At 47.1% G+C, this 22879-nt stretch overlaps 1 protein-coding gene across 4 annotated transcripts in view; it reads right to left on the minus strand.

Annotated features, from left to right (window-relative positions):
• LOC109614608 (partitioning defective 3 homolog B) overlaps positions 1-22879 on the minus strand; it is a 138104-nt gene that overhangs the window by 56426 nt on the left and 58799 nt on the right. For 3 of the 4 annotated variants that reach the window (XM_029116574.2, XM_029116577.2, XM_029116576.2), the window contains 6 exons: positions 19839-20024; positions 18270-18452; positions 11520-11679; positions 7169-7304; positions 5378-5499; positions 4029-4055 (listed from right to left, as the gene is read on the minus strand). In XM_029116574.2, the coding sequence (XP_028972407.2) occupies positions 4029-4055; positions 5378-5499; positions 7169-7304; positions 11520-11679; positions 18270-18452; positions 19839-20024 (814 nt within the window). The remainder of the gene's footprint in view (positions 1-4028; positions 4056-5377; positions 5500-7168; positions 7305-11519; positions 11680-18269; positions 18453-19838; positions 20025-22879) is intronic. The other variant, XM_029116575.2, reaches the window with a different exon arrangement.

Raw genomic sequence — 22879 nt, forward strand, 5'->3', positions numbered from 1 at the left:
CGTGGTCCCTGTTTAGTCATTGCGTAATCCCTGCATAGTTAGTCAGTGCGTGATCCCTGCATAGTTAGTCAGTGCGTGATCCCTGTACAGTTAGTCAGTGCGTGATCCCTGCATAGTTAGCCAGTGTGTGGTCCCTGTTTAGTCATTGCGTGATCCCTGCATAGTTAGTCAGTGCGTGATCCCTGTTTAGTTAGTCAGTGTGTGATCCCTGCATAGTTAGTCAGTGCGTGGTCCCTGCATAGTTAGTCAGTGCGTGGTCCCTGCATAGTTAGTCAGTGCGTGATCCCTGTTTAGTTAGTCAGTGCGTGATCCCTGCATAGTTAGTCAGTGCGTGATCCCTGTTTAGTTAGTCAGTGTGTGATCCCTGCATAGTTAGTCAGTGCGTGGTCCCTGCATAGTTAGTCAGTGCGTGGTCCCTGCATAGTTAGTCAGTGCGTGGTCCCTGCATAGTTAGTCAGTGCGTGGTCCCTGCATAGTTAGTCAGTGCGTGGTCCCTGCATAGTTAGGCAGTGCGTGGTCCCTGCATAGTTAGTCAGTGCGTGGTCCCTGCATAGTTAGTCTGTGTGTGATCCCTGCATAGTTAGTCAGTGCGTGGTCCCTGCATAGTTAGTCAGTGCGTGGTCCCTGTTTAGTCATTGCGTAATCCCTGCATAGTTAGTCAGTGTGTGATCCCTGCATAGTTAGTCAGTGCGTGGTCCCTGCATAGTTAGTCAGTGCGTGATCCCTGCATAGTTAGTCAGTGCGTGGTCCCTGTTTAGTCTGTGTGTGATCCCTGCATAGTTAGTCAGTGTGTGGTCACTGCATAGTTAGTCAGTGTGTGATCCCTGTACAGTTAGTCAGTGCGTGATCCCTGTAGAGTTAGCCAGTGCGTGGTCCCTGTTTAGTCATTGCGTAATCCCTGCATAGTTAGTCAGTGCGTGGTCCCTGCATAGTTAGTCAGTGCGTGGTCCCTGCATAGTTAGTCAGTGCGTGGTCCCTGCATAGTTAGTCAGTGCGTGGTCCCTGCATAGTTAGTCTGTGTGTGATCCCTGCATAGTTAGTCAGTGCGTGGTCCCTGCATAGTTAGTCTGTGTGTGATCCCTGCATAGTTAGTCAGTGTGTGGTCACTGCATAGTTAGTCAGTGTGTGATCCCTGTACAGTTAGTCAGTGCGTGATCCCTGTAGAGTTAGCCAGTGCGTGGTCCCTGTTTAGTCATTGCGTAATCCCTGCATAGTTAGTCAGTGCGTGATCCCTGCATAGTTAGTCAGTGCGTGATCCCTGTACAGTTAGTCAGTGCGTGGTCCCTGTTTAGTCAGTGTGTGATCCCTGCATAGTTAGTCAGTGCGTGATCCCTGTTTAGTTAGTCAGTGCGTGGTCCCTGCATAGTTAGTCAGTGCGTGGTCCCTGCATAGTTAGTCAGTGCGTAGTCCCTGCATAGTTAGTCAGTGCGTGATCCCTGTACAGTTAGTCAGTGCGTGATCTCTGCATAATTAGCCAGTGTGTGGTCCCTGTTTAGTCATTGCGTAATCCCTGCACAGTTAGTCAGTGCGTGATCCATGTTTAGTTAGTCAGTGTGTGATCCCTGCATAGTTAGTCAGTGCGTGGTCCCTGCATAGTTAGTCAGTGCGTGATCCCTGCATAGTTAGTCAGTGCGTGGTCCCTGTTTAGTCATTGCGTAATCCCTGCATAGTTAGTCAGTGCGTGATCCCTGCATAGTTAGTCAGTGCGTGATCCCTGTACAGTTAGTCAGTGCGTGATCCCTGCATAGTTAGCCAGTGTGTGGTCCCTGTTTAGTCATTGCGTGATCCCTGCATAGTTAGTCAGTGCGTGATCCCTGTTTAGTTAGTCAGTGTGTGATCCCTGCATAGTTAGTCAGTGCGTGGTCCCTGCATAGTTAGTCAGTGCGTGGTCCCTGCATAGTTAGTCAGTGCGTGATCCCTGTTTAGTTAGTCAGTGCGTGATCCCTGTTTAGTTAGTCAGTGCGTGATCCCTGTACAGTTAGTCAGTGCGTGATCCCTGCATAGTTAGCCAGTGTGTGGTCCCTGTTTAGTCATTGCGTAATCCCTGCATAGTTAGTCAGTGCGTGATCCCTGTTTAGTTAGTCAGTGTGTGATCCCTGCATAGTTAGTCAGTGCGTGGTCCCTGCATAGTTAGTCAGTGCGTGGTCCCTGCATAGTTAGTCAGTGCGTGATCCCTGTTTAGTTAGTCAGTGTGTGATCCCTGCATAGTTAGTCAGTGCGTGGTCCCTGCATAGTTAGTCAGTGCGTGGTCCCTGCATAGTTAGTCAGTGCGTGGTCCCTGCATAGTTAGTCAGTGCGTGGTCCCTGCATAGTTAGGCAGTGCGTGGTCCCTGCATAGTTAGGCAGTGCGTGGTCCCTGCATAGTTAGTCAGTGCGTGGTCCCTGCATAGTTAGTCTGTGTGTGATCCCTGCATAGTTAGTCAGTGCGTGGTCCCTGCATAGTTAGTCTGTGTGTGATCCCTGCATAGTTAGTCAGTGTGTGGTCACTGCATAGTTAGTCAGTGTGTGATCCCTGTACAGTTAGTCAGTGCGTGATCCCTGTAGAGTTAGCCAGTGCGTGGTCCCTGTTTAGTCATTGCGTAATCCCTGCATAGTTAGTCAGTGCGTGATCCCTGCATAGTTAGTCAGTGCGTGGTCCCTGCATAGTTAGTCAGTGTGTGGTCCCTGCATAGTTAGTCAGTGCGTGGTCCCTGTTTAGTTAGTCAGTGCGTGGTCCCTGTTTAGTTAGTCAGTGTGTGATCCCTGCATAGTTAGTCAGTGCGTGATCCCTGTTTAGTTAGTCAGTGCGTGATCCCTGTACAGTTAGTCAGTGCGTGATCCCTGCATAATTAGCCAGTGTGTGGTCCCTGTTTAGTCATTGCGTAATCCCTGCATAGTTAGTCAGTGCGTGATCCCTGTTTAGTTAGTCAGTGTGTGATCCCTGCATAGTTAGTCAGTGCGTGGTCCCTGCATAGTTAGTCAGTGCGTGGTCCCTGCATAGTTAGTCAGTGCGTGATCCCTGTTTAGTTAGTCAGTGTGTGATCCCTGCATAGTTAGTCAGTGCGTGGTCCCTGCATAGTTAGTCAGTGCGTGGTCCCTGCATAGTTAGTCAGTGCGTGGTCCCTGCATAGTTAGTCAGTGCGTGGTCCCTGCATAGTTAGTCAGTGCGTGGTCCCTGCATAGTTAGTCTGTGTGTGATCCCTGCATAGTTAGTCAGTGCGTGGTCCCTGCATAGTTAGTCAGTGCGTGGTCCCTGCATAGTTAGTCTGTGTGTGATCCCTGCATAGTTAGTCAGTGTGTGGTCCCTGCATAGTTAGTCTGTGTGTGGTCCCTGCATAGTTAGTCTGTGTGTGGTCCCTGCATAGTTAGTCTGTGTGTGGTCCCTGCATAGTTAGTCTGTGTGTGGTCCCTGCATAGTTAGTCTGTGCGTGATCCCTGCATAGTCAGCGCGTGTCTGAATTCATAGTGTCTCAGGGTAGAAGTTTGAATCTACTTTCAGATGCCTTACGTTATACAGACCCAAAAGACTATAGGTGTGTTGTCATTTACAGTCAAATGAAAGGCCTCATCTGAACCTGATTAAGTGTGGGCAAAGAAAATGAAGAAACGGGTAAGTGCTGGAACTTACACTGCTTATTAGCAAAAATAAACCCTGCCGGACCTGACCTGTTTGGTTTGACCCCAACTCCCTGTATTTATGATAACAGCCCAAACACGTGACAGGCAAAACAGGGTCGCAGTGACACAGTCCCCGGAATATTCCATCACCTCCCTCTCGGGATGGGGGGGGGGGCAGGAGGTTAACTGGGGAGTGAGAGCGATTACAGAGAGTGCAAAGCCCTGAAAAAGCGACATGGCCAAAAAAGTTGAGACTGACCTAGAGAGAGAGTTTAAAGACCTAAAAACACAGAAATGAGAACAGAAGCAGCGGGGGTGGATTTGGGTGGGGGGGGGGGGGTTACAGTGGTGGTGTGTCCTTGGTTTAGCAGGGGGGACTCGATTGGCAGCTCTAATGAACTAGGATTGGAAACTGGCGACGGGCAAAATACCTTTGACAGAATGAGATAGTCCACAATCTTAAAGGGACAAGAGAGAAGGGACGATTAACAAAAAGAAAAGGGAGCAGAGGAAAGCTAGCAGAAGAAGCTAACAGGGTCACCCAAGGCTAATATGAGGCAATAAGCCACCGTGCTCTCAAGCTTCCAAGGAGAACGCTGGATATGACTGAAGTATTCATGCCGGGAACAGAATGCGTGAAACACACACATACACCCCTCCACACACACACACCCCTCCACACACACACACCCCTCCACACACCCCTCCACACACCCCCTTCCACACACACACAGACACACACACACACCCCTCCCCACACACACACACACCCCTCCAAACACACCTCCCCACACACACACACACACACACACACACACCCCTCCACACACACACACACACACACACACACACCCCACCACACACACACACACACACACACACCCCTCCACACACACACACACACCCCTCCACACACACACACACACCCCTCCACACACACACACACACCCCTCCACACACACACACCCCTCCACACACACACACCCCTCCACACAGACACACACCCCCGTCCACAGACACACACCCCCGTCCACACAGACACACACCCCCGTCCACACAGACACACACCCCCGTCCACACAGACACACACCCCCGTCCACACACACACACACCCCCGTCCACACACACACACACACACCCCCGTCCACACACACACACACCCCCGTCCACACACACACACACACCCCCGTCCACACACACACACACACCCCCGTCCACACACACACACACACCCCCGTCCACACACAGACACACCCCCGTCCACACACAGACACACCCCCGTCCACACACAGACACACCCCCGTCCACACACAGACACACCCCCGTCCACACACACACACGCACACGCACATGCACACAGCAGTAGACGGACTAGACAACCCAGTTCCCAGAGACCACGGCCTTGAAAAGGTCAAACCCTTCACGGTCACATGAAGATAGGAGCTCTCATTATATGGCCGATGATGTCATGTGTGCCGGTTAAGCGCTCTTGATCGGATAAGGCATTTAAGAAGAATGAATGAGGAATTTATGTGTATTCAGTAAATGGAGTTTCAATGAGGACAAATATTTACACACATTCCCTCATGGGAATCGAACCCACAACCATGGCTTTTCACATGGTGTGGTGTTAAGGTCAATGTGGACAATACCAGGCACTTAAGCCAACACTAAACCATTTCAATTGATTTTGTCTGTATGAATGGCCCAGGGCAGGTTCACATATAATGTAGGACTGTGTGTGTTTGTTAATCTGTGTTTTTCTGTGTGTGTGGCTCACCCAGGTCCATGCTCTTCGAGGTCTTTGTTTGAGGGTCGTTGTCCATCTGTCTGGGGCGCTGTGTGGTCTGTGTGTCTGCGTGAGGATGACCATCAGGGGCATATGAAGCTGCTTTCCTCTCACTGTGGGAAGAAAAACACCACTGACAACCGACGCCACTGACATTTCAGCCCATGCTTTTACACTAAGAGTCCAGTTTTAAATTATTGTCCGTATACTTTGGACATGACACATTTCTACACAATAAAATACATATCTAACACATTTGATCACTTATATCCACATACAGTGAAAAAAATATTTTCAGATCATCGACCAAAGTGTAATATTGAGAAACAAATTGAGTGAACAACCGACAAGATTAGAATATTATTTAATGTATTTTTAAGCCAAATGTGTGAATCTCTTATAATTATTTTAGAATATGGTTTCTTCCAGTTCCCCACACACATATTCCAGAGCCTGGATAACCTTCCTATAATTCAAGTTATGTATGCAGAGTAGAAATCAGGGAGTATATCGTTCATTCTTTAAGTTGCTTTTAACAAGCCTAGTTCAGCCCGCCCGCAATAGAAAGTATTGCCCTCTTAAGATAAGAAACCAGGTCGCCCACATGAAAGGCTGTGTCGCTAACCACTACACCAGAGAGCTATATGTTCAATGGGTGTCAGTATAGCCTTGTGTCTATGAACAAATCCTCTTTTGCCACTGGCCGTTTTAACAGCTAATTGGCCATTCGTGAATGATATTGATACAGTTAAACTGACTAATGTTTCTTACTAAGTTCACCTCCACCACAAATGGCATCTATGAACTGTTAGCTTTTGCCACTGGCCATTTGAACAGCTTATTAGCCAGTCATAGGCTTATTGGTATCTACTAATTTCTTAGGAATAATCATAAGAATTGAGCAATTGCTAGCGAGACTGAAGATGAACTTTTCCTTGCCAGAAACAGTCGCAATATAATCGTATACAATTTCAGGTTTCAGTTTTAGCCAGCAAAGTTTTCATCAATACAGAATATTTCTAAATGCGTACTTCGCTTCGCCTGTGAGGAGATGCGAACTCGGGACCTATAGTTCACAAGTCCATTTCTCTAACCACTACACTATTTAACAAGGGGTAGTCAGTCAATCGGTTAGTAAGAGACATTTACTCTTCTTAGCTGGCTCCGCTTCCACAGTCCAGCAAAACATTATACACATTGCTGGACTAGTGGTTTTCTGAATTACAACCAATTTGGGTACGGTACATGAAATCCCAGAGCCAGCAAAGTTTTTCTGTCCCTGAGCAAGGCTGCTCACCCCTAAATTCTCCCCAGGTCATTGCAGTAAATGAAAACAGTGTGTCAGTCTACAAACAGCAGTATATGGCAATTATAACATGGCTGAGAGCTGTTCATAGGCACAACACATCATTGGCAATATATCACAAATCACAAACCACCAATATTCCTTACCGCTATTATGAACTGGTTATGGACACAATTAGAGCAGTAAAAAGTTCTGTGATATATTGGCCATGATACCTCAGCTAAGTTGTTTGGTTTTGTGGGGCAGCGCTTAAATAAAACACAGATCCTGATTTGTTCGATTTGAGATAAGTATATCAATCAGCGGAAGCCGCACACCCTTCTAAACCTTACAGATAGGTGTCAGGCATGCAAAAACATTATGATATTCCTTCCACAAATGTTTTGTCTTAATATCACGACATTGGGGTAGTACATTGCTGAATGAGTCAAAGTGATCTCCCACAATGTGGACCCAGAAATTCAAACAGTACTGACGACCGGAGATGGGGTGTGGTGTAAAGGACTTCGCCGTTCATATCCTCTGCGGAGCCAATTGAGGGGGGCGGGTGGAAGTCCTCTTCCATTCCCTCCTCGTCTTCGGGGTAGTAACCATGTCCTCCACTAACAGAAGCTGGAGGAGGGACAAACAGAGAACACAGTCGCGTATTAATTCAATATTCAGTAGCTAGCTTTGCGGCTTTGGTTTAGGAGAACGGGTCCTTTTTGAGCGTATCGCCCTAATGGCCACGGTCAGGACCAAGGCAGAGTTGATCAGACTGGGTCAGTGCCAACATGGCGCTTTTACTCTGTTACTATGGTTACAAGCACACCTGAATGCTGACACCCAAATTCTTGTCAATCTGGGAACGCAGACGAAGAGAAAAAAAATGGTTTTCACTGTTCAAGATGCGCCAAGTAGACCGAAGGCATTCCAAATCCCATAGTTAATCACATAGCTAGTGCAATATTTTGTGACCACAGACGGTCAGGACAACTGTTTAACATCCCAGCTGATAAATATTTCCCCAGAGACACTGGGATATTCTTCTGTTTTGACAGTAAGAAAGTTTGCCCCCTATTGGCAATCCAGCACCTCTCCCATCAGTATCTGGTCTCCTATTTAGGGAGCGACCAGGACCGACCCTGCTTAGCTGCAAAGGAAAGCCAGCCTTGATAAGAAGAGCATTGAATGGGGAGTTGTAGGATGCTGCCATTGCGTTGCAATCATGTGACACTAGCTGTCTGCGAGACTGCCCGTGTAAGAGATTGACACGCACATAGAAATACACAATGAATAGAAACGACTCCCCTTAAATGACGGATCAATACTCTGTACAAGGTCAACGTTGCACACACCTCTTAGAGGAATAGAGACGGACAAGCAAAACTGTGTAATCTGTCCTACAGTGTTACACTACAGGGGTCTTTAACCAGGGGTCTGGGGATGTGAACACAGAAAGAAAATTATAATGTACAGTGGGGAGAACAAGTATTTGATAAACTGCCGTAGGTTTTCCTACGTACAAAGCATGTAGAGGTCTGTAATTTTTATCATAGGTACACTTCAACTGTGAAAGATGGAATCTAAATAAAATAAAAATCCAGAAAATCACATGTATGATATTTTTATAATTAATTTTCATTTTACTGCATGATAAGTATTTGATCACCTACCAACCAGGAAGATTTCCGGCTCTCACAGACCTGTTAGTTTTTCTTTAAGAAGCCCTCCTGTTCTCCACTCATTACCTGTATTAACTGCACCTGTTTGAATTTGTTACCTGTATAAAAGACAAGTGTCCACACACTCAATCAAACAGACTCCAACCTCTCCACAATGGCCAAGACCAGAGAGCTGTGTAAGGACATCAGGCATAAAATTGTAGACCTGCACAAGGCTGGGATGGGCTACAGGACAATAGGCAAGCAGCTTGGTGAGAAGGCAACAACTATTCGAAAATTGAAGAAGTTCAAGATGATGGTCAATCTCCCTCGGTCTGGGGCTCCATGGAAGATCTCACCTCGTGGGGCATCAATGATCATGAGGAAGGTGAGGGATCAGCCCAGAACTACATGGCAGGACCTGGTCAATGACATGAAGAGAGCTGGGACCACAGTCTCAAAGAAAACCATTAGTAACACACTACGCCATCATTGATTAAAATCCTGATGCGCATGCAAGGTCCCCCTGCTCAAGCCAGCGCATGTCCAGGCCAGTCTGAAGTTTGCCAATGACCATCTGGATGATCCAGAGGACGATTGGGAGAAGAATCATGTGCTCTGATGAGACAAAAATTTAGCTTTTTGGTCTAAACTCCACTCACTGTGTTTGGAGGAAGAAGAAGGATGAGTACAACCCCAAGAACACCATCCCAACCGTGACGCATGGAGGTGGAAACATAATTCTTTGGGGATGCTTTTCTGCAAAGGTGACAAGACGACTGCACCGTATTGAGGGGAGGATGGATGGGGCCATGTATCGTGAGATCAACCACCTCCTTCCCTCAGTAAGAGCATTGAAGATGGGTCGTGGCTGGGTTTTCCAGCATGACAACGACCCAAAACACACAGCCAGGGCAACTAAGGAGCGGCTCCGTAAGAATCATCTCAAGGTCCTGGAGTAGCCTAGCCCGTCTCCAGACCTGAACCCAATAGACAATCTTTGGAGGGAGCTGAAAGTCTGTATTGCCCAGCGACAGCCCCGGAAGCTGAAGGATCTGGAGAAGGTTTGTATGGAGGAGTGGGCCAAAATCCCTGCTCCAGTGTGTGCAAACCTGGTCTAGAACTACAGGAAACATATGATCTCTGTAATTGCAAACAAAGGTTTCTGTACCAAATATTAAGTTCTGCTTTTCTGATGTATCAAATACTTATATCATGCAATAAAATGCTAATTAATTACTTAAAAATCATACAATGTGATTTGCTGGATTTTGGTTTTAGATTCCATCACTCACAGTTGAAGAATTCTACAATGCTTTTTAAGGGGGAAAACCTACAAAATCAGCAGTGTTTTAAATACTTGTTATCCCCACTAAAGATATCTGTGCTGGATATGTGTAACTTCCTGAATGGTGTGTGTTGGGTAAAGGGGTTTGTGTTTCCAAAATTAAGAATGACAAATGCCAATTTAACAAGGGAGAGAAAAAGATTTGTTCAGAGATAATGATGGTTTCGGGGACTATGTGGGGGAGAACATTTTGGGGGAAGAAACATTTACAAATCTGTCAACAATAAAATTATAACTTGAGCATATAACAAATTGCTACAAATAGCTATAACATATAGTAAAAATATTATACTGTGTGAAATTGTTATATGGAGTGCTTAAGTTACCGATATAAATTAATTTACCTGACAAAAAGTAGTGAGTATAAATACAACAAAATGAGCTGCAATGGGGATCCCTGGATTGGCTGTAGGTTTGAGTGGGGGGCCCTGGATTAACTGTAGGTTTGGGTCAGGGTCCCTGGACAAAGCTGCACCCACTGCTGCATGCTGCAATTTCAATGGAAACTAAATGCCACTCTGTTCAATACTGTGCCACAAAAGCGTGTACCACAACAACTTCTTGTTCTAAACTACCTTTTCCCCCTTGTGCGCAAACTCTGGGGGGAGGTAAAGGGTGAAAAATGGGGGAAAAAACAACAACTTGAATTTCAAACAGTTTGTAGTCTTCTCTTCTGCCATGCGTAAAAAAGGGCTGTATGGAAATGTGTCCCACTTAGAAGCCATTTCATCAGCATAATGATACCAAGGTCAGATCTTAGCACATGAAAGCAGGGGAAATACACCCAGGGACAAAAATACCAGTAATGAGCATACATATGAGTATTGGAGTATGCAGATGGTCATGGGAAGATGAGAAAGAAAATATATATATATTTAAATGTAAAGTATATAATAACGTTTTTATGTATATATAGTGCCTTTGGAAAGTATTCAGACCCCTTCACTTTCTCCACATTGTTTGAAATAATTTTTAGCTGATGACATGTTTTATTCCGCCATCCAGAGACCATACTCCATAATGACAAAGCGAAAACATTTTGTTAACTGAAATCTCATGTACATATATAATTCAGACTCTTCAGTACTCTTCAGAAGCACCTATAGCAGCGATCACAGCTTTGTGTATTTTTGGGTACACCTCAACCTGCTTTACAAACCTAAATTTGGGAATTCTTCCTTTCAGATCCTCTCAAGCACTGTCAGATTGGAAGGGACATGTCAGTGAAATGCAATCTTCAGGTCTCCACACAGATGTTCAGTGGGGTTCAAGTCCGGGCTTTGGCTGGGCCACTCAAGAGTGGATAGCAATAGCAATTGTGGAACCTTCTATAGACAGATGGGTGCCTTTCTAAATCATGTCCAATGAATTTAATTGAACACAGGTGGACTCCAATCAAGTTCTAGAGACATCACTGACGATCAAAGAAGACAGGATGCATCTGATCTCTGTTTGGAGTATCATGAAAGGGTCTGAACAATCATGTAAAGTATTTCCAATATTTCAGTATACTAGAACAAACTTCTAAAAATGCTTTTGCTTTGTCATTATACTGTGTTGGGAATAGATTGAAGGTAAAAAAAAAAAAAACGTTCAAGTGGTAAGACAAAATGTGGAGGAAGTGAAAACATTCTGAAGGCGTTGTACACTGCATATACAATCATACAAAAACACACACACGTTACTATAACATCCTATGTACTGTGTATATACTAATGCATACAGTATATTCCGAATGATTAGAGACCAGCCACGACAGTTAAAGCCCTAATGACAAGCTCTCGTTAAAGTAGAGCCTGTGAGTACGTGAGACTGTGAGAGGCTGCGCCCGTTTACCTCCGGAGGTTTGGTAGATGACGTTGGAGACCATGTGTGTCTGGTTTGGCCGGTCGTGACCGGGGCCCTTGGCGTGGTGGAGGGCCTCCAGGGTTGCAGCTGAAGCCATGGGTCCGGTGGGGCCGTGGTGGCTCTGGGGGACAGCAGCCTCCTGTCTCTCCTGCCACAGCCAGGAGGAGAAGAGAGGAGCAGAGAGAGGTCAGGGACAGGAGGTTATGGTGAACACGAGGCATGCGCACTGAGTGCGGTTTCAGCTGGGAGGCATGTAAGTCTGCAGAATCCAGAGTACAGTACTGTTCATAAAATGTCCTGAATGTCTGAAATCCTGGCAGGAGAATGCTGGATGTCTAGTTTACTGGGGTTTTGGAAAAAGAAGAGGGAATGTATTGATAGTTCCCAGGAATTTTGCAACCCAGATAGAATGTGTTGAGTACGAAAAAGTACAGTGCTCTGTGAATTGCTTGTTTCCTCAGGCAAGGTGTCCAAATTGTTTTGTGGTGGCATCTGCTCTAACAGTGGACATGGATGTTTTTAGGCATGTAGCGGTTTTATATAGCCATTTAGTAATTTATGAAGTTCCACAACTTTTTGACAATCCCTTTTTAGACAGATAATTAAGATAGTTGTGATGTGCACAACCTTATATTTATACTGCAATGCTTGAGAAAGTATATACAGTGCCTTCAAAATAATTCAGACCCCTTCACTTTTTCCACAGTGTTGTTATAGACATCATTAAATTTAAATGCCTTTGATCTGCAATACCCTATAACACAAGTGACATTTTTTTTATTTTATTTTTTTAGAAGTCTGCATCAATTTATTGGAAATGAAAATCTTAAATCCCTGATGTATAAAGAATTTGAAAGGAACACCTGCCTACGTAAAGTCCCACTTCCCAAAGTGCCTGTCAGAGCAACAAACTAAGCCATGAAGTCTGTGGAATTCTCCATAGAACTGCATTGAGAAATGTGTTGAGGCATAGATCTGGGAATCATAATGATAAAAAAAAAGTTAAAGGCAGAAGTTTGGAACCACCAAGACACCTTCTAGGGAATGCCGAAGTACACATTGGCCACTAACTGAGCTTCAGAGTTTCGCTGCAAAGATGGAAGAACCTGACAGAAAAAAAAACATCTCTGCAGTACTATAAATCTGGCCTTTATAGACAGAAGTATTCAGAGAATGAGGAAAAAGTATATGGTCAAACTCAAAGTACTGTGCTACATCTGGCGAAAACAAGATACCGCTCATCAACTGACTAATACCTATTTTCAAGCTTGGCGGTGGGAGCATCCTGCTATGGGGACATTTCTCAGGGACAGGAAGACTAGTCAGGATTGAGGGAAACAAACAGAGAAAAAGACAGAGGTCCTTGAAGAAAACCTGACCCAGAGCCCCCAGGATCTCAGACTGGGGCAAAGGTTAATCTTTCAACATGAAAATGACAATGCAAGAGTGGCAAGTCTCTGAATGTCCTTGAGAGGCCCATTGATTAGCTGTGGGAAGACCTAAAGATTGCAAATTACAGAAGCACCCCATCCAATCTAGCAGAGCTAGAGAGGCTCTGCAAGAAAATATGGTGGGTGTGCAAAGCTGGTAGAGTCATATCTAAGAGGACTTGGATATGTGATCGCTGCCAAAAGCGTTTCTCAAAAGACCTGAATAAATGGTCTGAATAATTATGTAAATGGAACATTTCAGATGTTTTATTTTCAAATTGCACACATGCAACATGTTATGGCTTCGTCATTATGGGTTATTGTGTGTAGATTGATGGCAAAAAATTACAAAAAAATGTGGAGAAAGCGAAGGTGTCTGAATACTGTATGCATATATTTGCACTGCTTAGTTGAACAGCTACAGACAACAAAAAGGAAATTGCAACACCTTTGAGTACCATTGCCATTCTTGCATTAACTACTGGTGGAATCGTCCTTGCTTTCATGGCAGTAAGAAGAAGTAATCATATCGCTCACTGAGCCTATCGATTCGAAAGCTTATCTAGCACTAGCACGCACTAGCTCTCATGGATACGGCACAGCCGCATGCAAGCGGCTACTGCACCATATCAAGGCCCTACAAAAACTATTGAATATCCAAATCATAGCAGATATCGCAAATTGCTTATACCGTGTTGTACTGCGCTTTATCTGCAAGCGGACAATAGCCTGTTTACAGTCCAGACTTGCTGTGTGGCTAAGGGTCATAAATAGTGTAATTACATTAATCCCTCACGCTGATGACAGGCGTGTTATCGGACAGCCCGTGCCCGCCACAGAGGAGCAGATGGAGCCGCAGATAATGCAGGCATCCCAAATGGCCCGCTGCTCTGTACATGACTGTTCCCTTCTGAGTAGTGCGCCATACAGAGAAAAGGGTGCCATTTGGACGTGAGGGACAGAGGCAGACAGCAATGTAACGCAGTAAAATTAAAGCGTTTCTTTGGAGAGCCACACGCACACACACGCACACACACGCACACACACGCACGCACGCGTACACACGTACGCACGCACGCACGCACGCACACCTATATCTCAATTCAAAGGGGCTGTAAATGGGCAAAGTCTCGGCATGGCCCGGTGGCACTTCAGTGCCGCTATATTTGGCGGGAACCCTCTAAGACACATGGCGAACACCAGAGGTGAGAGTTAGCCCTCCATTAGAGCATTGAGAAGAGACCTCGTGGGGTGTGGTGGCCAATGTGTCATGGACATTCATGCGTTTGTGTGCGAGCTGAGCTTCGAGTCCGCTGCGCTTGTTTCCCCGAGCAGCCACACAGTCATTCCCAGTGGAACCATTAGCGGTGACCACATCTCTTTGTGTGTAACATCCTCCCAGATATCAGTGGGGCTGGCTTGTGTGGGCGTTTACACATCACACAGACGCTCCGTCCAGCCAAGTCCGTCCCACGGGTCTGTTCGAGCCAGGTCGAGCCGTCAAAGCAGCCAGAGGAGTGCTCACGAGAAAATCCACCCAGCAGTGTGCACCTGCTGCTAAACTGGATGAGGATATGGAGAAACACCCCGCCAAACACACCCCACGCCCCCTCCTCCTTTGAGCTGGACGGAGAGATGGAGGGGTGAGGGACCAACCAGAGTATTTGGTCTTTCATCAGTGGATCTTGTGGTCTTAAAAGAAACAACACTGCTTCTGCTGTGTGTGTGTGTGTCTCTGTATGGGGGAACATATGTGAAAGCCTAGTGAGGTGTGACCCCTAACACATTCTGCAGGCTTGTTGGGAGCGTGGGCGCACACAGCCTCGAGTCTCGACACGTCGGTGAAGAGTCTGTGCGAGGTGGGACAATCCGAGCAGACACGAAATTTCCCTGCAAGCCAATTTTTTAAACCGCCCTGCTGCTTTTTCCTCAGGCCTGACATCCAAAAGGGGCGTAGCTAGGGAGAGACAGACAGAACACAAAAGGGAGGGTCACGCTAATTAAATCCAATAAAGACCCCCACAGTCATCCCACTCTCCATCCTGTGTCACCATTTACCATCCCCTCAGAAATGACCACTGTCAATTGCCTTCTCTATTCTTTGTGGGGTTTTTCTATTTTTTTTATTGTATTAAACTCCCCGTTGAGCTCAACAACAGCTTTGAATGGCTGCACTGACTTCCCTAGAGGCAGCGGTCTACTCGGGAACAACACGCGCGTTTGACATCTTTATCAACGGAGGAGTCAAACTCTCAGAGCCTTGGAAACAAGTGGTAAAAGTAGAGGCGTTTTCAATCGTTATCGGACGAAGGCCTATCAACTCCGACACAGAAACTTTCAAGGAATATGTTGAAGTTGCAGTTTATGTGCATTTGCGTTCCAGGCAAAAAATGAATGATGTAATACTAAGTGAAATTGAGGTTCTGTGAGTATAGATGAACTTACCACACAGGAAAGCTAGACTAGCTGGTTGCTGTTACTGGCCTTTTTGCTGATGTGAAATGCATCAGCGCACATTTGGGCAATGTTTGATAAGTTATCTGATAAAAACAGAAATTGTTGGGGCACTTCTATGTATATATACACGTAGGGCGGTTTGTCATTAACAAATAAAATCAATACAAATATTATTATTTTATTAAATCTTTTCAATAAAGCTTATTTTTGTGGTCAAAGTAAGTAAAGATATGACCCAAGTTATGACACTACAATTTGATGATCTCAAATGACATTACAGAGAGAAAACCCAGTTAACAGAAAACCCAGTGTTAATTGAAGTGGATACGAAACTTTTATGTTTTGATCAACTGAAGTGGGCACTCAGGCTCTGGTATTGACTCATCTTGACTACCAGCATATTCTGGTGCAAAAAAGAGCCATAGCAAAGCAGCAGCTGGTTCAAAACAGAGCAGCACAACCACAGAACTAACAACATTCATGCTAATCTCTCCTGGTTGATGGTTGAGGAGATAGATGAACCGCATCGCTTCGGTTTTTTAATGAGAAATATTGTTGTGTTTATTCTAAATATGCCTCCAACTCCCCGACATATCCAATAAGACACGCCACCAAGTGTCTCTGCACAGTCCCAGAGGCTAAACCAAATTCATGGCAAAGCAGTGTAATATGGAACCGTGCTCACATTAAACTTCCTCCTGTCTTTGATTACTTAATAATTTAAACTAAAATAAAAAAAAACTTGAATAACATGTTTTGGCACAACAGGTAATCTGAGAAACTAGCACACCATCTACACACATACCCATCCATTATTTGTGTTCTGCTGGATTTCTTTTTTAATCATTGTATATGATACTATATATTTACATTATGGATAGTGTTTTGTACATTGTCAATTTTTATTTAGGTTTTGTTTTGGTACTGGCAAAAGCCCTGGGGGGACATGAATAAAAAAATAATCTAAAAACAATAAAAACTTGCAAAAGCCGACTGAAGGTTTTCATCCGACGCAATATGTATCTTATGCTGATTCTGAACGATGCGGTCTAAGGGGCATATACTTAGAATGTGAAGAGCCACAAGGCTGTATGTTAGAGGTAAGTGTAATAGGGACAATAGCCTAAGCGGGGGGGGGACGACGACGACGACGACGACGACGACAAATAACTGTCAGGTGAAGAGGACAGGAAGACTAGCCAGAGTAAAGACAAGGAATCCCCAAACCACACAGACAGCATGCAGGAGGAAGACTTTAGGAAGACTTTATTCAAAGGTCTTTAGGGAGATAAAAAAATAAAAAAAAATAAAGAGTTAATGTAAATGAACAAAGTTAGTGAAAACACAAAACAGAATAGGTATACAAAGTAGTTTGAGGAAAGCCGTGATGTTAGCGGATTGTAAAAACACTGGTTAGGAGACAACTCTGTGGGGTAAAATCATAGGCTGTTATAATCTGAGGTAACTTTTGAAAAATCGTCATTAGTAAACAGTTCATCCAGTATAATTACTACCCAAAGATGATGTTTTGCCTGAGTCGGAAGCAGTTGGTTCATGTCCTTTTAGCTAATGACATGAAGCCGGTCATTGTTGAAGGAACAGTGGCTGAGAGGGGGCAGGGTCAATCTCTGGCATTAATACACCAGCTCTCTCACACACGCACCAGCTGACACACACACGCACCAGCTCACACACGCGCACGGTGTGCTTAAAGTCCTCCAGAGAGCTGGTGGTGTCTCATTAGGTCCTGGTTGTGTATGTAGTTTGATCGGTATGTATTTCGGTGGACGTCCGCGTACATCGCCCCTGTGAGCGCCCGGATGCTCTCTGCATATGCGTGTGTGCTGCTGATGTACGCACGTGTGTGTCCCTGTGTGTCGTCAGGCGTGTGGCTGCGTGCACTGACGGGTGTGTGTCTGTTGTCGACGTGTGTGTGTCTGTTGTCGACGGGTGTGCGTCTGTGTGTGTTGTCGACGGGTGTGCGTCTGTGTGTGTTCTCGACGGGTGTGCGTCTGTGTGTGTTCTCGACGGGTGTGCGTCTGTGTGTGTTCTCGACGGGTGTGCGTCTGTGTGTGTTCTCGACGGGTGTGTGTCTGTGTGTGTTGTCGACGGGTGTGTGTCTGTGTGTGTTGTCGACGGGTATGTGTCTATATGTGTTCTCGACGGGTGTGTGTCTGTGTGTGTTCTCGACGGGTGTGTGTCTGTGTGTGTTCTCGACGGGTGTGTGTCTGTGTGTGTTCTCGACGGGTGTGTGTCTGTGTGTGTTCTCGACGGGTGTGTGTCTGTGTGTGTTCTCGACGGGTGTGCGTCTGTGTGTGTTCTCGACGGGTGTGTGTCTGTGTGTGTTGCCAGGGCGGCGGCTGTGTGCATAATTATAAACACCATCGGTAGTTTGGCCGCAGAGTTTATCGCGCGCGTGGCTGTGAAAGTCATCCGTCGTGTGACTACGTGTGTATCTGTGTGTGCAAAGGAAAAGTGTGTCTGGCGTGCGGCTGCGTGGGCGCTCCTGCCTGGGCCGGCGTGCTTGTTCCACTGAGGACTTGTATGTGCTGCCCTGCTCTTCGGTGCGTGTGATGTCGGCTGCGCCGTGCCGACGAGTGTCAGTCTGAGCCTCGCCATCTGTGCGCCCGTGCGGCTCACCGCAGAGTGCACGCTCGCCGAAGTTGTCCGGCGAGTAGCTGTGTCCTAGCGTGTCCCTGCGTATGTTGCCGAGCGTCTGACTGCGCGCGGTCCCTCGCGCCGTGTACTGGGGGCCGTCGCCGTGTGTGTGCCTCGGGCGGAGACCCCTCGGGTCAGACGATTGCCGGCGGAGCGGTGAAGCACAGGGCTCGCGGTGCCGCTCGAAGCGTACCTGGGCGGGGCCGTCGGGGGCGCCTCCAGCCGGACGGAGCAGCACCAGTTGGATGGTGCCGCGGGCGTTGCCCTCTGAGGACATGGAGCGGCGCAGGGTTTCCATGGCAGAGTGGTTGGAGCGGCCAAGCAGCAGCTCGCCGTTCACCGCTATCAGCTGGTCGTTGACCTGCAGGCGGCCGTCCTGGAGAGACGGCGGGGAGAGAGGGATTGAGAGAGATGTGGTAGAGGTTTTGGGGGAGGCAGGGAGAGAAAGGGAGGAAAGTGGGGAAAGAGGGAGAGAGCTTTAGCAACAGCTACTAGAAAGCAAAAAAGTCCCTCAAAACATTTCACAAGTAAACCAGAGACAGACACAAAGAGGTAGAGTGACAAAAAAACTAAATGACAACAACCTGTGGGACAGAAAGAGATAGAGGAAACTGAAGAAGAGAGAAAAAGAAAGACAGAGGGAAAGCCAAAGAAAGAGGGGAAACGAGGTAGGGAGACTGACAGAGGTATAAAGACTCCCCCGTGTCTCCAGCCTAATCAAGCCATTAGAGTCACTGGCTGACCTCTGACCTCAGTCATTAAGCAGGCCCCGCCGGGCCGTGACCTCTCACACCGTTACGGACCTCTTGCTCCCATCAGCTCTATTGCACACCCACACACTCTCTAAGCAGCAAGCCCGCACATGCACACACACACACACACACACACACACACACACACACACACAGAGAATTGGGTTAGGTCCCTGTGAGTATTGGTGAGTGGGAGTGGATCCTCCCCTGTCAGGGCGACACCCAGAGAGAGCGAGACAGACTCTGGGGACACACAGACACCGCGTCCCAGCCCGCCACGCACGCGCTCATTAGCTAACCTCTTTAGAGCTTTTAATTAGCATTCACATGCACAGTTGGAGGAGGAAGGCTGGGACGCTGTAACCCTAACCCCTTTCCATTTCTTTTAAAAGTTAGACGAAACCACACTTTAAAAAGGAAACCGGAAGGGAAGACAGAGGGAATCTTGAAGGGCTCCTATGAGAGAATCGCTTTTCGGTCCAATTTTAGGCTTTAACTCAAGCTCTGATGTAGTTGCTCTTAAATACCTCCTCGCCCTGTTCCCAGAGCTGGCCTTATCTACACAGGGACACAGCGCCTGCCCTGTGGCTTTCATTTAAAACCTGATCTGGGATCAGAGATTGGAACTGGAGGAGTTCAGAGTGTATCTACTCCAAATGGCCTTAAGAGAGAAGTCGGTGGAAGATTCTACAGAGCCCCCCGGTCCGCTCTGAGATCTCCCCCTCAAACGGAGAACGGAGGCAAAAAGCAGCAGGGCTGAGGTCATAGAGGTCACATATGGGTTAGAGATTAGGGTCACTGGAGTTGAAACAGATGTGGGGTTCAGGAAGAGCAAAACTGCTGAAAGAACAAAACAAAGAGCGAGAGACCGAAAAAAGAGAGAAACAGAGAGGACAGACAAAGAGAAGAGAGACAGAAAGAGAAAGAAATACAAGAGACTAAGAAACATAAGAGTGCAGACAGTCCAGTGGGCCTGTTTTATGAAGGTTATTCCAAATCTTGCTCTGTACCTTGTGCGCAGCCCCTCCATGGATGATGGACTTGATGAAGATGCCCAGGTCTTCGCCTGTCTCACGGGACTTGTTGCCCTTGAGGCTGAGACCCAGGCCGGCCGATCCGGTGTCGTTCAGTGGCACCTCGAACATCAGCTGCTCCCGGCCGTCTTCCAGAACCAGCGGGCTCGGCTCCTCCCCTTTCTGGAGAGAGTGGGGAGAAAAGAGGACGAGAGGTTTCGAAAAGACTTATACCAGCACGTTTCAGTAGATGTCTATAGCAAATTCAGTGGCAGTAAAAAATTAAAAGAGACAGAGACGTCATAGGTCCAAGGTCGGCGAAAAACAGAGAAGAGGAGGAATGAAAGGGACAATAGAAGATGAGTAGGACGTAAGCAGGTGGTGTGGGCCAGAAGGAGGTGTAGAGAGAGAGAGAGAAAGGGAGAGAGAGAGAGAGAGAGAGAGAGAGATTCATGCACTTCAACGTGAAAGGCGCAGACCATGCCATTTTCAAAAAAGATAATAACCTTTTCATACTTCCTCCTAGAGAGGGATTGGATGGGGGGGTCATTTAAAAGTAATAACCTATCAGTTGAGGTACCCACTTGCCCATTGACTCGCTCTCCCCTCGCTCCCCCATCTTTTCACCGTTCCCCTTCCGCTCCCTCTTAACGCCAACAAAACGACCCGGTGGCTTGAGGAGCGAGAATCGGCTCCCGGATGAGAAAGCGACAGAGAGAATGGGAGAGCATAGAAATGGCGACAAAGGGGAAAAGAAAATGTCTGTCATTATGACAGAGCGGTGAGAGCGAAAGCTGGGGTGTTTTGTCACCGGGGAAACGGGCCTGTAAAGAGGTGTTTTGTGGTTCTTCCGTGTGGCTGGGTGATTTTCCTTCAAAGTGGTAAGCGATCGACGCCGGTCAGGAAAAGCTCTGTGTGTTTACAACTGTACAAGATCTGTGTTTGTCTGTTTTAAACACCGCCCACCGCACGCTGAACCCTGAAATAAGGCTGCCAACTAGGGGCAGACAGGTGTTCAAATCCCAAACCGGCGTGTTGGGGGGGGGGGGGCAGACCGATATATTCATACAGTATCTGTTATTAGAAGCGGATTATTTTGAACCTCTCAGCTTGCCGAACGATACCGCCAGAGGCAGAAAAAAGATCAGAGCAATAATAATGAATTCTTGTTTCTATTGGAAAGACTCTGTGTCGCTTCACTGACTCCTCGCTATAATCCTGCTGGTTGGTGTTGGGTGACCTGCACCAGAGTCCATAGGATGCCCTTGTTCAGGCTACAGAACCCTCACTGTTCTCAATCGCCTCGATTCTCAGCAGGCAGGAGACCTCAGGGCCAAGTCCCCCCGTCACTTCAACCTCTGCCTGGGTAGAGGCCTTAGGCGAGTCTGGAGGTCTGGCATTGGGCTTCCGAAAGGCCCTTCTCTCTCCCGGAACCCGGTCATGTCAGATCACCTCAAGCCGGTGTGAGTTGTCGGAACACATCTCCTGTCACTCATCATGCAAATGAATGTCGCGAGGTGACTGATGCAAGGATCCCGCAATCAGGCTTTTGGTAGAAACTTGACAGCTGACGTGACTGACAGGTTTCTTTAGGCCTCTTTATCCCCGACACAGGAGGGGAGACGCGGAAAGAAAAAACCCCGCTAGAAATCTCCTATTCTGTTTGAGGCGGCGGATATTCCGCCTGCGCTCTGTAATCTAAGCATTTTATGTATGAATGCATGTGTTCAGTACGATCTGTTGACGGAAATACTTTTTGGGTCGCCGCGCGTGTGAGCAAAAGAAAACTCAACAAAAAACACAAACACCGACACAGGGACATGCATTCATTCAGATGTACTGGAGATATGAGGGCCTCCTTTTAATTAGTTACCGCTCCGCATATCACCAAGCAGAGTAGGGCTGCACAGCACTAAAACAGAGAGGTGAAGAAAGCCATGGTGGCGCTCGAAGCCGCAGCATTATTATAGCGACATACACACCCTGTGGGAGAAAGAAAACGGGTATCTGATGTACATAATCCTCCGGAGAGGTACGTCAGGCATCCTCTGAGGGTGCAGGACTTGTATGCAGACCTGGAGAGTTTTACATGACTTGTGTTTGTGAGTGATTCACTGTTTCCACTATGTTTAGGAAATCTGGTCTTATTATTGGCTGTAATATAATATTGATTTCGACGATAACCCCGTCCCTGGGTTACACCGAAGTGACCCCACAGTCCTTGCCAGGCCCAATATCCACTAACACCTGAGGAATAACACCGGGTTTAGAGCATGAGTTTTTCTTCAGCTATCTGTGATCAAAATGGTTTGTTTTTAATCACTGTATGTGCGAACATGTACAGCTCCGGAAAAATTAAAGAGACCACTGCACCTTTTTCTTTGCTTTCTCACTCAAAACTTTCCTTTTCAACAAAGAAAAAGGTGCAGTGGTCTCTTCATTTTTTCCAGAGCTGTATATGCGAGGCCCCGTTGGATAGAGACCTTGGTTTCAGTCTGTGTTCCTTGTTGAATTAAAGGTAAAATAAAACAGTCACAGGTCCAATTTGGAACTACCCCTATTTTAGCAGGCTCCCTCCTCCACCTCTCCCACTTTCTCTCGGTCTGGCTTGGAACCTCCAACAATGGCAACATCACTAACCAGGGGGACGCCCGTCACTAACCAGGGGGACGCCCGTCACTAACCAGGGGGACTCCCGTCACTAACCAGGGGGACGCCCGTCACTAACCAGGGGGACGCCCGTCACTAACCAGGGGGACGCCCGTCACTAACCAGGGGGACGCCCGTCACTAACCAGGGGGACGCCCGTCACTAACCAGGGGGACGCCCGTCACTAACCAGGGGGACGCCCGTCACTAACCAGGGGGACGCCCGTCACTAACCAGGGGGACGCCCGTCACTAACCAGGGGGACGCCCGTCACTAACCAGGGGGACGCCCGTCACTAACCAGGGGGACGCCCGTCACTAACCAGGGGGACGCCCGTCACTAACCAGGGGGACGCCCGTCACTAACCAGGGGGACGCCCAACACTAACCA

Source organism: Esox lucius, chromosome 22 (genome assembly GCF_011004845.1).
Source record: "Esox lucius isolate fEsoLuc1 chromosome 22, fEsoLuc1.pri, whole genome shotgun sequence".
Taxonomy (NCBI): domain Eukaryota; kingdom Metazoa; phylum Chordata; class Actinopteri; order Esociformes; family Esocidae; genus Esox; species Esox lucius.